We start from the raw sequence: 12750 nt of genomic DNA on the forward strand, positions 1-12750 counted from the left end.
ACTTGGACGCAAAACAATATGAAAAGAAAAGGCAGAAAAAAATGTAACAGTCATACAATTTTAGGGCCATTATTGTAACCCCTCTACGTTTTTGCACTTTGGACCAACGTAGCCAGGGTACGTTTTTATATGAGACTGGGTTGCCAAAATACTGCCTCATAGTATTTCTTTTTTTCATGCACAGCATACAAGAACAATGTTTTATCCTATTTTGTTTATTTTGTCTATTCTGTGCTTTTTTCTAGTGTCAGATTAAGAAAAAATAGTTCCATAAAAAAATCAGAAGATGCTGATGAATCAAAGCAAGGTCAGAAGCTAATAGAGAAGGAAACTATGGAAACGGGACAGGTAATCTAAATTTTCTGTCTACCAAAAAAAATTTTCTACAGCACAAATGACACATAATAAGAAAATCTGAAGATTTTTCCTGAGCCATTTTTCTTTCTTTTATCCAGGTGAAGTTTTCATTGTACCTCCAGTACTTGCGTGCCATGGGCTGGGGATATACTGTTATGGTCTTCGTGGTTTACTTCATCCAGAACATTGCTTTCATCGGTCAGAACCTGTGGCTAAGTGACTGGACCAATGATGCAGTGGATTACTACAACATGACATACCCTAACTGGAAGAGGGACACCAGGGTGGGAGTGTTTGGCGCTCTGGGAGTGGCTCAAGGTAACTGAGTATGGAGCCCCTTAAGTCGCGTAAGGGGATATTTTCTACATTGTGCGAACAACTTATTATCTGGTATCAGTGACCGTTGTTTTATCTCTCCTTTTATTTCCTATCTTCTCTTTAGATAATAAAAGCATCAAATATGTAAAATTACTTTTAAATACCAGTCATAGTATCAATTATTCTATATTTTTACACAGTCATTTTACATAACTTTTCATTGATTAACCTGAAATATTGCTATGAGATGATCATATACTGTAAAATAACCTTGTTACTTATTACTACAATTATCCAATAGTCATCATTATCTGTTTAAATCATTCATATATTATGGGATTGTGGTAATAGTATAACGCTAAGGTGATTTCACAGTATATAGCTGTCTACAGGTGTGTGTAAAAATTAGAGTGTAAAGCTATAAAGGATCTATGAAGAAAAGTGGATGCTATGACCAGTATATAATTTTTTTTTTAGGTATTTGATGCTTTTAACATCTAAAGAGAAGACTAAGGAAGATAAAACAAAGGTCACTGAAGATAATATTTGAGGTCATTACTTTTTGTATGTTGCAAATATTTACAAATTCATGTAAGTTAGCTTCAAAGCTAAAGTGAATGTTATTTCTCTTAGTGACAGTAGACAGACGGCAGCGGTATGCAGTTAGTTGCAGTCTGAAACTTCACCACTAGATGCCACTAAATACTACACGCTGGTCCTTTAAATCTGGACGGAGCCAGGCCAAACGTTTCCCCCTGCTTCTAGTCTTTATGCTAAACTATGCTAGTTGTCTCTTGATTATTACACCTACATTGAGAGTGGTATCAGTTTCCTAATTTAATGCTCATGAAAAAAGCAAAGAAGCGTGTTTCTCAAAATGTCGAACCTTACTTTCATCTAGTTGCTTTGAAAAAAGCATTTGCTTAGGCATTTTCATACCATTTGAATCTAATATTCATCAGAGACGGAATTAATTGTCAGGATGTTTAAAAAAAATGCAGAACTCTTTGTCGTCGAAGTGCAGAGGAGTTTGTATAAAGCTAAACAGGACAAAATAAGAATGGATGATTGCACTAAACCTCAGGGAACTGAGGAAGTGCTGCCGTCAGTCACTACTTGTGTTGATTTCCTCCAAGATTGTAGGTTCATGTTGAAGTCATCATTGAATCGTCCCTGCTGTATAATAATGAAATATTGCCACAGCTCTGTTTTATTGTAACTAGAGCGACAAACCTGCTGTTTCAAATTCAGGACAGATAGACTAGTGCGACATTTCTGGAGACTTTGTCTACAGCGGACCAAATAATTTTTAGTTTAGTCAGAGGTGTTGAGGGGAGTTGATTTATATATTTATATTTATATACCATGTGCTCTCTTTATTTCATTTGGTGCATTGTCTACTTAAGGTCTTCTTTTCTTAAAAGTAAAGTTTATAAGCAAACATTGGCCCCCCACTCCTAAAATATTGGATGATATATTTTGGAACCTGCCGCACTAGAATTGTCTGTCATACTTGAAGTCCTCTCCAAATAGCTGCTCAAGTTTATTCAGCAGGTTGCTCTTGACATCAGTGTTAAGTACCTCTTTTGGATATTGGTGATGGAACCACAATTGCTTATCAACCACAGAAGCATGAATGACACACCAGATAAGATGTAGTGTCTTCAAAATGTTGTCTGAACTAATGTTGTGCTCCATTTTAACAACTGTAACTGATTAGCAGACAGGTAATTAGTAGAGAGAGAGATTAGAGTAGAGTAAAGAGCACTTGAGGCTTAATTGCGGGGGCCTGTGTTCTAATGAGGAACACTATTACATTAAGTGTGATAAAGGGACATATTTTAACACTTTCCTGACTATTATTAGAATGCACTGTGGTAATGTTTTTAAGATGGTAAAATGTTGTTTTACATACTGTATTGTGAGGTCCAGTAAGTATGCTGACTGGGATTTTTGGCCTGATTCTTCACATTTGTCCCATATTTACAACACAAGTACAATTGTGGCTTTTAGGATTAGTGAACCTACCTAACCTAAGCTTGTCTCTATTTAACTTTAACATGACGTTCGGAGCTTGAATATATGCAGATAAAAGTAGCAACTACTACTACTACTAATACATTTTTATATATGAGTAGAAAAAACTGCACTTGAGTCTTAAGTTTAGTTCTTCACGAACCTCCTTGCTTTTGTGCAACATGGCTTTCACTGTGGGAAGGTATAATTGTATATTTTTGAAACTTTCTCCTTTTATTGGCAGGCCTGTTTGTATTCCTCGGTACCCTGCTCTTGGCCAATGCTTCAGTCAATGCATCTCGGATCCTGCATTCGAGGCTGCTTGACAACATTCTGCGAGTTCCCATGGTGTTCTTTGACACCACACCCATTGGAAGGGTGGTCAACCGCTTTGCAAAGGTAGGATTTATCATCATCATGTTTGTTCATAATGTTTACCATTGTCCTCTTTCTCTTTTGCTGTCTTTTGTTGTTGCTTTCTGGTTTTGATACATATATATTCTTGTCTGCATAAAGTTATCTCAGTTGGATGGCAGGATATATTAGAACGATCTGCTGGACTGTGGAGTTCAAGCAATTTCATTACTCAGTTAAAATTAATAATTCTTCCTGCAAAATGTATTATATACCTGGGCATTCAAATTTTGAAGCCCTTTAAGCTTAATGCGATATCTCCATGTGATGCCCCCTCAGGTGTATTCAAATATGTTTTTGACCACCAGCAATCACAGAATTTCCACAGGTGTTAATGTAATGCAGAGGGATTCATTGAGATTGGATTATTCTGCACTGTAATAAGTTAGCATTGAGACCAACTTTTCTCTTAACTGGTTCTAAAGGACATTTTCACAGTGGACGAGGCCATTCCACAGTCCTTCCGCTCCTGGCTCCTGTGTCTGCTAGGTGTGCTGGGGACACTGTTTGTCATCTGTCTGGCCACTCCTTTCTTCACCATAATCATCATTCCTTTAGCCCTGGTCTACTACTTTGTACAGGTATGCTGACAAAAACAGCACCAGAAAAACGTGCCTAGGGAAGAGAAAAGAAGATATGTATTTCTTGAAAACTAACAGAAATGAATGCCAATTTATAAGAGAGAAGGGTATTCCTATTGTAAAGACAATCCAATTAAACCTTCCACTGTTTTCTGTTAATTTCTCTTGCCTTCTCTCTACACCTAGCGCTTTTATGTGGCGACTTCAAGACAGCTGCGACGGCTGGACTCAGTGTCTCGCTCTCCCATTTACTCACACTTTAGTGAGACTGTGTCCGGTCTGTCTGTGATAAGAGCCTACGGCCATCAAGAAAGGTTTCTTAAGCACAATGAAATCACTATTGATGGAAACCTGAAGAGTGTCTACCCGTGGATAGTGTCAAACAGGTCAGATATTTAACTCCAAGTGCACCTTCAAACACAAAGCATTAACAAATCCAAACACATTATTTTTTTTAATGGGATTTTCAGTGTGTTACATATATGTGTATGTGTGTGTGTGTGTGTGTGTGTTTGTTTGCTTTGCAGATGGCTGGCCATCCGTCTAGAGTTCCTTGGGAACCTGGTGGTGTTTTTTGCTGCTCTGTTTGCAGTAATTTCTAGAGATTCTTTGGATAGCGGCCTGGTTGGCTTGTCTATATCTTACGCCCTGAATGTCAGTGACTCTCACACTAATCACACACACTGCAGATAATGTTAATGGCAATAATGATTACAGTTATAATAATTCTGTGGTGATTGATAAGCTGTAAAAACCTCTCCTTTTGGGGCTTTGCAGGTAACCCAGACACTAAACTGGCTGGTGAGGATGACCTCAGAGCTGGAGACCAATATTGTAGCCGTGGAGAGAGTGAGTGAATACAGCGAGCTTGAGAACGAGGTATGTGGAATGTAGTGCTTTTCTTTATATTCAAAAAACAACTCTGGGAACATAACTTCATTTGTACTAGTTACAAAAGACCAGACCACTGTTTCAAATTCCCACTATTTTCTCAGACATATTTTGTAATAGGTTACCTTGACAACTGCTCCACTGTTTCTCATCTACGCTACACATCTTTGTTGCTACAGGCTAAATGGGTTACTGAAACTCGACCTACAGAGAAGTGGCCTGAGGAAGGAAGGCTACAGTTTGATAACTACAAGGTCCGTTACAGACCAGGATTAGAGCTTGTGCTGCATGGAGTCACCTGTAACATCGGCAGCACTGAGAAGGTCTGTGTGTTTGTGTCTGTATACCTGTCAATGTGTGTATAACAAGCCTGTAGGATTTTTCAGAGTGTGAATCTTAATTGGACTTCTGAATAGATAAAACCCCTATATCAATATTATTGTGCCAGTATGCAGCTAAATATATGAAATATGTCTTTAAAACAATAATATAAACCAAACAATTATGTTTAATTATGTAGTTGCTGTTTATATTTTACAGTCACTTGTCACACGTGCATACTGTAAATAACTAGTAACTTCAGATCAACACAACCTATCAAATCAACGTGTTTGAAATGGGTTTGACATCTTGAGAATTAGATATAAAAGGATTCGAAACAGCAGCAAATGTGTAACTTTGAAGTCAGTTTCAGCTAATAAAGAAGGGCTGATTTAATTGTGGCTTCTTTATAATGGTGAAACCAATAATCTAAAAGAAAATCAGACTTTCTTTATAGTGCCCTCTCATTTTGTGCCTTTCATCTTCGCATGTCAATATGTTGGATGTACTCTAATCTGGTCTCAGTTGCTGTTCTTTGCAGAATGCTTGACTGAAGTGACCTGTTTATTTTCCCCTGGATTTTCTGTTGATAAATCTCAAATCTTTCATCAGTCAGGGTTTTACTACAATATGTGTATATACATGTACACTACTGCACACAGTTACAAGGCATACACAGATAACAACAATAGAAGTGCCTGCGACAAAGCAAAGATGACTATGGCTTTATAAAATAATAATCCCTCAGATGTTTTTTCCTCTTGTACCTTTGATTTTTCACTCTCTGGCTTGTCTTGGACTGATGGACTTGACAGCTGGTTTAACAGCTTTCACAAACTTATTATAGGCTGGCTCAAATGATTGTGGTATTTTATTTTATCTATTTATTTTATCCACACTTTGTTTTTACATCCAGAAACAGAATGTCAGTGATTGTAGGTTATAAAACAAAGATTAAACGATGTGTCAGTCATTTACACTGTTGCTGTCTGTCATTGTATTCAGATTGGTATAGTGGGCCGCACAGGAGCTGGGAAATCAAGTCTTACAAACTGCCTGTTTAGAATTATTGAAGCTGCCGAAGGCCGAATCCTTATTGATGATATAGATATTTCCACAATAGGCCTGCACGACCTCAGGAACAGGCTCACGATCATACCACAGGTATACACATAAACATAAACACTCTAACTCTACCTCACAGTTTAAAATGGTACACTGACCTATCCAACCCTGTGGATGCAGGATCCAGTGTTGTTCTCCGGGTCCTTGAGGATGAACCTGGATCCATTTGACAGATTCAGTGATGAAGACATCTGGAGAGTATTGGAGCTCTCCCATCTGAAGGACTATGTAGCGGGACTGCAGGAAGGATTACAACATGAAGTCGCAGAAGGGGGAGAGAATCTAAGGTGGGCCATAAAAATAAATCTTACACATTACAAAAGAATAAAGATACAGCAAATCAGAATTTCTGAAAACATTTTTGTTGAGTGCGGACCAATTTACTTGCTGCTGTAAATTTTGATTTGAAACCTGCAAACATCTAATTATTTGCAAACCTCCACAATTCCTGCTAAATACATTGTAAATATCTTCTCTAATACACTCATTAGTTCTGTAGTTAACTGTTGCCCCTTATGGCTTATGTGAATCATTTTAAATTAAATCAAATCTGATTGGCCAAGTGCACCTAAGCATATGCATCAAGACAAATTAAAAACAATAATTAGTACATGCAAGTGTGGTAATCTCCACCAATCTTAGATAATTAACTTGTCATTAAACCTGTGGCGAGTATGTTATACAGTCGAAGTGTCATCCACACAGCACAGGTGTTTTCGCCAACAGGTCCTCAAATATCCTCTGTCAGTACAAAACACTTCAGTATATTTAAAGAAATGACTAATCCATTTCCATTTTGAATATTTTTGTATGCTCCAAAAACCCTCTTTTGAGCATGTCCATCTTTTCCCAGTCTTGGGCAGAGGCAGTTGCTGTGTCTGGCCCGAGCACTGCTGAGGAAGTCTCGTATCTTAATCCTTGATGAGGCCACAGCAGCTGTTGACCTGGAGACAGACGACCTGATTCAAAATACCATCCGTAAAGAGTTTTCCCACTGCACTGTCCTCACCATTGCTCACCGCCTGCACAGCATTATGGACAGCTCCAGGTGAGTTAGTGTCCCTTAAAATATCCAGTTGTCACTCATTTCATTCCTTCCAATAGCCAATTATTTTTATTTCTCCACCCCACTGTTTTATTTTGTGCATGAACCCACAGGTGGCTTTTTAAAAACTCGATCCACACCACTTGAGTATGACTAAGTAATTATTTATGCAGTTTTCACATGTGGTAATTACTCCAAGTTTTAATTTATTTGTTCCCACGGTACACAAAATAACAAATATTTTAGAGCAAACAAACTGAAAATGGCATGTTATCTCTTCTGTGCTCTCACTCTAAACTCATCAAGTTTCATGGGCAAGCTGCTCCAGCTGTTAGAGTGCATCCTCTGTTGTGACAAAAGATTGAGGGCCACAGCTGCAAGGTCCAAGTCAGCCTCTACATGCACATCTGTACAGTCAGACATGAAAAGATCTGTAAGACTTCAAAGTCTCCATTGGCCTCTCCCGGATGTGCAAGCACCACCATAGACTAGGAGTGGTGGTGACAGGTGGTGGAGGATGTATAAATGTATTCATTATGTTCTGTATTTACCATTTAGAGCTTTGTAATCTCCTTCATACCACCTGGAAATGAATAATAATAGTTTCCTTTTTTAGCAAGCTACTTAAATTCTGTTGCGTCATAAATGGGAAGTATGGATGCACGATAATTATCGGAGCCGATACATACATCAGCAGATAATGGGACATTTATGTTATTATGTATTATTCTAATCATTCAATTGTAGCCAATAAATGATCAGTTGATAATAATAATAATTTATGTGGAATTCTTCTGCAAAACGTTTGGTTTTATGTTCTATGAAAGCCAAGGTATGTTTCTGCAATAGTGCTGTCAGTTAGATCTGGATAGTTCAGACCTGTGAAGGATAAATCATCCATCTTTGCTCACTACATCTTATTACCCCTAGGTGTGCATACTATACAGACTGTGAACTTATTTTTAAAATATAAAAATTAGAAATTATCGGTTATCTAATAGCTAATTAGTTATCAGTTACCATACTGGCTGGAAAAAAACTGTGCAACTCATCAATCATTCCTCTGCACCTGTGTATTCACACTTGACATGACATTTGAGCAGGAAGTTCATCTTTGTCAGATTCTCCTGTTCTAGACAGTAATAACGTTTACACTGCTCAACAGGTTACTATTTTTGCCTGTGTTTCTCCTCTACAGGGTAATGGTACTTGATGCTGGTAAAATAGTGGAATTTGATTCTCCGAGCAACCTGCTTGAAAAACAAGGCCATTTCTATGCCATGGCGAAGGATGCTGGGATAACGCGAGAAGACGTCACAGCTCTCTGATTTTGCACTTGTACTTTTGATTTAATTCCATAAATAAATTTTTGTTGGTGATTTAAAAAGCTGGATTGTGCTTTAATATGAAGACATAATGCAATATTTTTATTTATAGGAAACAATATAAAGAAATCATATTCTGTATGTAAATAATTTTTATATCTGAACAATAAATGTTATTTCTCAAATCCTGCCTAATTGTTTTTAATAAAGAAAATAACCTCCATTGTTTAGATTTTACACCCTTGTCATATTGAACACATGTTGGAGAGTTGTATGAGAAGATTAATATTACTCTTATGTCTGTTTAACGTCTGCATGAAAATATCCAGAATTATTGTCTCTGCAGAAACAATGTTGATGGTTGAACGGGTCACTGTTTCCCTCAGTAATTTCATTGCTAATTTACATTTTCTACACACGGTCAGACTGCCCTTGCATTTTAAAGCAGCTGCATTTCCTCCTTAAGCTACTATTACTGTACTGAACATTTTATCTGGATGAGTGTGTGTGCGGAGAGAGGGAGATGGAGGAGGCAACGGAGAGACACAGTGGCAGAGAGAGAGTCAGAGAGGGAAGGACAATCAAAGAGGTGTTTCTTGCTTGTGAAGCTGCTAGGCTTCATCCTGCATTTTTGCTTCTAGAAGGTAAGTCTTTACATTACTGATCCAAAATGTATCCAATATCTTTATATAGGTAGTATGAATAGCTCTAAAAGCCACCGGCTATACTGGTAGTGCAACAGGTTGTACAGTGTGTGGAGATTTTAATTAGAACTGTCAGACTCCTACTTAATTAAAGTGATGATAAATGTGATGATTTTCTTACTGAAGTTGGCATGTTTTGGTCTATAAATGCAGCAGGTTTCTGAGTAATGATGTTAATTTGGGAAAAATGACTTTCATTGATCATTTGTGTGCACACTGATCTCTAATGTTAAGCTTTGCTTTATCTTCAGAGCTGTATATGTCACTGAAGGATTTAGTTTGTGTCCTTGAATGGATAATATTTTGACAACTGAAGTTGAATATCACTGTATTTGTGTATAGTAATATACTTATTATATGGACCATATGTTTATTATAAGACATTTAGTAAAATAGCACATACAAATTTTCAATACACCAAAAAAAGGATGAACTAGAATCATACACACCAAATTTACCATGGAAAAAGTGTCTATTGCAGCATTTATTTAAAAACTGAAAAATGTAAAACAATAAAATTTGCTATGAATAATGCTTGCTTATTATTTTAATTATAGTGGAGGAACTTGGACATTATTAAAACATTTTTAGCAATTTAACAATTTATAGATCCATTTCTCAATAACATCTTTCGCCTTCTCATTCAGCTGCCTCACCATGAACCTCTCGGAGCAGATTTCATTCCTCTTCAGCTGTAATGTCAGCCCAAGTGAGACGCCACAGCTTGACATTAGTGTCACCAAAAGTGAGCCGCTGGCAATTGCTGTCCCCATGACCGTCTTCTACAGCATCATCTTCTTGTGCGGAGTATGAACATTTAATACTACAGCAACAACAGTCATACGGTTAATGATATGCTGACAGCAAATAATATTTTTTGTTACTCTGTCACTAAATGCTGCCCCCTAATGCTCTACAGGTCTTATTCAATGGTGTGAGCATACTGACACTCCTCATGGATGCTCACATGAGAGTCAGTGCCATTCGTTTCTACCTCCTCAGCTTAGTCATATCAGGTACACACTAATATGTATCTTCTGGAAGACCAGTACTTCCAAAACTGAAATCATTAAAATGAAATGTATAATTTAATTACATTTTTATGTCTGAATGAACAAATATTTACTGCCAAATTAACTCCACACTAATATTTTAGGGGCCTTCATTTTTTTTATTTCATCTGGAACATATAGGGGGAAAACTTATTTCATCTGTCAAAAGAACATCCTGGTCTAGTATGCAACTTAACTTGCAATTTGCAAGTGTAATGCAGAAATTTGAAGTCACCAGTGCACATACACTGAGAATGGACTTCACACTAAAATATGATTGATCTTGTGTCCAGCAGGATAATAATATATAATTAAAAAGATGCCTTTTTAATTATTTGAATATGGAAACCTCTTTTGTGGAAAAGCTGTATCAGATACATGTTATTGTTCCAAGCAGACAATATTTTTTGGCAGTTGTTTGTTAAACTTGTGAAATGACCATCTTCTTTCTTTAAACTTTAGACATTCTGCAGCTGTTGACCATCCCTGTGACTTTGTATCGCTACTACTGGGAGAGCTACCCATGGCGTCTGGGCCAAGTGGTATGCAAGGTGTACTTCATGGTCCGCCAAGTGTACTGTGCCACCACAAGCTGGGTTATCATGACCTTCACCACCGAGCGCTATGCAGCCATTTGCCACACCATGTGGTCTGTCTCCAGCCTGAAGGTTGAGAACTTGCACAAACACCTCATGATAGTGTTCTGCGATAGTGACATAACATAAAATGGTTTAATTCCCCACATTCGAATATGTTCATACTCAAAGAATTGTATCAAGACAAACTGCACAAGATACTGCATACACCAGAAAAGGAATATTCATTCATATATTCATTCATATTCATATTCAAAATATACACATACAAGAGATTTTTAAGATGAAAATATAGAGTTGAACCAAGCCAGTTAGAAAGTCTACAATGGATTCTTCTTACCTGTGCAATATTTGTATCGCAGAATGAAATGTAAAAGAAATAAGAAGGGAAATTGGCCACATGCAGAACCTTCCCAAATTGCCGAAGACACTTGACATGAAATAAGTGCAGCCCATATTTTCATTTCATAAAACTTCAACATGGTCTAACAAATGGAATTTTCTTCCCTTTCCCTTTCCTTTCCAACAGAAGTCTCGGCTGCCATGCCTTCTTTCAGTATGGATCATTTCTCTCGCGTCAGCAGTACCCTTTGCTCTGGTCTATGACCAAGCTCGTGCCTGCATCCTGGACTACACAGCCACCACACGAAAAGACGCCTTCCATGTCTCCACCATGTGTGAGATGATTGAGCCTGATCCTGCACACATCTACAAAGGGGCTTTACTCCTGAGAGCGGTGTTCTTCTTTCTGGTAAGATAAGGGCTGTTCAACAGATTGTATTTGCTTATCCGTATCAAACATCAGACCCAATATACCGTGTCAACTACAGATCCCACTGGTCTCCATCTTTACACTCTATCTGCTCATCCTGCTCTACCTGAGAAGGAATGGACGTCAAAGGAGAAACATGGGTCTTACTCGGCCGGATCCAGAAGGAAGACGAGACATCCAGTGCCATCAGAATGGAAAGCTACTTTTGAATGAAAAGAGAGCTCTAAAACTCATGGGTGAGTCAAGGGAAATTATAAAACCTGTTTCTATGTCAAGGTTCTGGCATTGTAAATCAAATCATAGAACTTGGTAGATGGTCTAGGTGTCAGGGTCACTCCAGGAAGGGGTACACCAAATTTTGTTCACATGTCCTTGCAAAGTAAATAATGTTGGCGACAACTGAGCTGTCAATGTATATTTTGTCTTCTAGGTGCAGTCGTGGTGGCCTTTTTTGTTTGCAACTTTCCCGACATTGCATCCTCACTGATGCAGGTCTATGTGGTTGTGTGGTCCGACACCGTCCTTTCTGTCTACACAATCCTGAAATCGTACTTGTCGCTTCCACTGTGGTATATCAACGGTGCTCTGGACCCGCTGCTCTTCTGTATTTCCTCCAACACATTTCGCAGGGCGTGCTGGAGGACTCTGGGTAGGCTCAGGCCTCACTGCTACTGGAAGTATGGGAACATTTCTTGGCTGCGGCAGAGAAGTTCCAGTGAGGAAGCAAGCACAACAGCAAGAGAGATGATTGATGGTAAATGCTATAGAGAGATGATGGACAAAAAGAGAAATACAGTCCCTCACAAATCAGATCAGAGGGATGGATCCATGACAGCCCCTTTGAACACGAGCCGCAACAACAAGCACTCTAAAATGTAAGTGTTTTACTCTTTCACACTGTTCAAGACTTTACAAAAGCATCTCCTTGGGATATAAAAACAACATATTTCTTCCAAAAAAAGTGATTTCTTTTGTTTCTGTAAGAGTTTCTTAAACGTTTTAAGAAATGTTTTTCTGAAAATATTGTACAAATATTTACTGTCTACAGAATGTGTGGATTTTACCTGTATTGTGTTGTCAAGTAACATTCCTGCTCCTTCAAAAAAAAATTGTCTAGCTAGAAATGTGTTAAGTGTTTCAAAGCTTACACAATTGTGATCGATATGAAGATATTCAATGTAGGAATGCATTTTTGTCATATAAAGTATGAAAGCACATTTCAAAAATTTCCCA

General features: G+C 37.9%; 2 protein-coding genes across 3 annotated transcripts in view; both read left to right on the plus strand.

Moving 5' to 3' along the window:
• Positions 1–8565, plus strand: part of abcc2 (ATP-binding cassette, sub-family C (CFTR/MRP), member 2) — a 20462-nt gene extending 11897 nt beyond the window's left edge. Inside the window, exons 21-32 of one of the 2 annotated variants that reach the window (XM_035663713.1) lie at positions 246–348; positions 456–675; positions 2936–3090; positions 3531–3686; positions 3873–4072; positions 4214–4340; positions 4464–4565; positions 4757–4900; positions 5904–6062; positions 6144–6310; positions 6877–7071; positions 8267–8565. In XM_035663713.1, coding sequence (XP_035519606.1) covers positions 246–348; positions 456–675; positions 2936–3090; positions 3531–3686; positions 3873–4072; positions 4214–4340; positions 4464–4565; positions 4757–4900; positions 5904–6062; positions 6144–6310; positions 6877–7071; positions 8267–8396 — 1858 coding nt within the window. In that variant the 3' untranslated portion in view covers positions 8397–8565. The remainder of the gene's footprint in view (positions 1–245; positions 349–455; positions 676–2935; positions 3091–3530; positions 3687–3872; positions 4073–4213; positions 4341–4463; positions 4566–4756; positions 4901–5903; positions 6063–6143; positions 6311–6876; positions 7072–8266) is intronic. The other variant, XM_035663712.1, reaches the window with a different exon arrangement.
• A 1189-nt stretch (positions 8566–9754) lies between these two features.
• LOC118329583 (pyrokinin-1 receptor-like) lies at positions 9755–12396 on the plus strand. The gene is made up of 6 exons (XM_035663808.1): positions 9755–9904; positions 10017–10113; positions 10612–10817; positions 11275–11496; positions 11576–11753; positions 11948–12396. Exons 1-6 carry the CDS (start codon positions 9755–9757, stop codon positions 12394–12396), a joined length of 1302 nt encoding a protein of 433 aa, XP_035519701.1.
• The last annotated feature ends 354 nt before the right edge of the window (positions 12397–12750 follow it).

The sequence above is a fragment of the Morone saxatilis genome, unplaced genomic scaffold (assembly GCF_004916995.1).
Source record: "Morone saxatilis isolate NCDOM2014 unplaced genomic scaffold, NCSU_SB_2.0 Contig19, whole genome shotgun sequence".
Taxonomy (NCBI): Eukaryota; Metazoa; Chordata; class Actinopteri; family Moronidae; genus Morone; species Morone saxatilis.

Coding starts and splice junctions, on each gene's coding strand:
- LOC118329583 (XM_035663808.1), top strand. CDS start 9,755: ATGAACCTCTCGGAGCAGATTTCATTCCTCTTCAGCTGTAATGTCAGC. Junction 10,818..11,274: donor GGTCTGTCTCCAGCCTGAAG/GTTGAGAACTTG, acceptor CCTTTCCAACAG/AAGTCTCGGCTGCCATGCCT. Junction 11,754..11,947: donor GAGAGCTCTAAAACTCATGG/GTGAGTCAAGGG, acceptor TTTGTCTTCTAG/GTGCAGTCGTGGTGGCCTTT.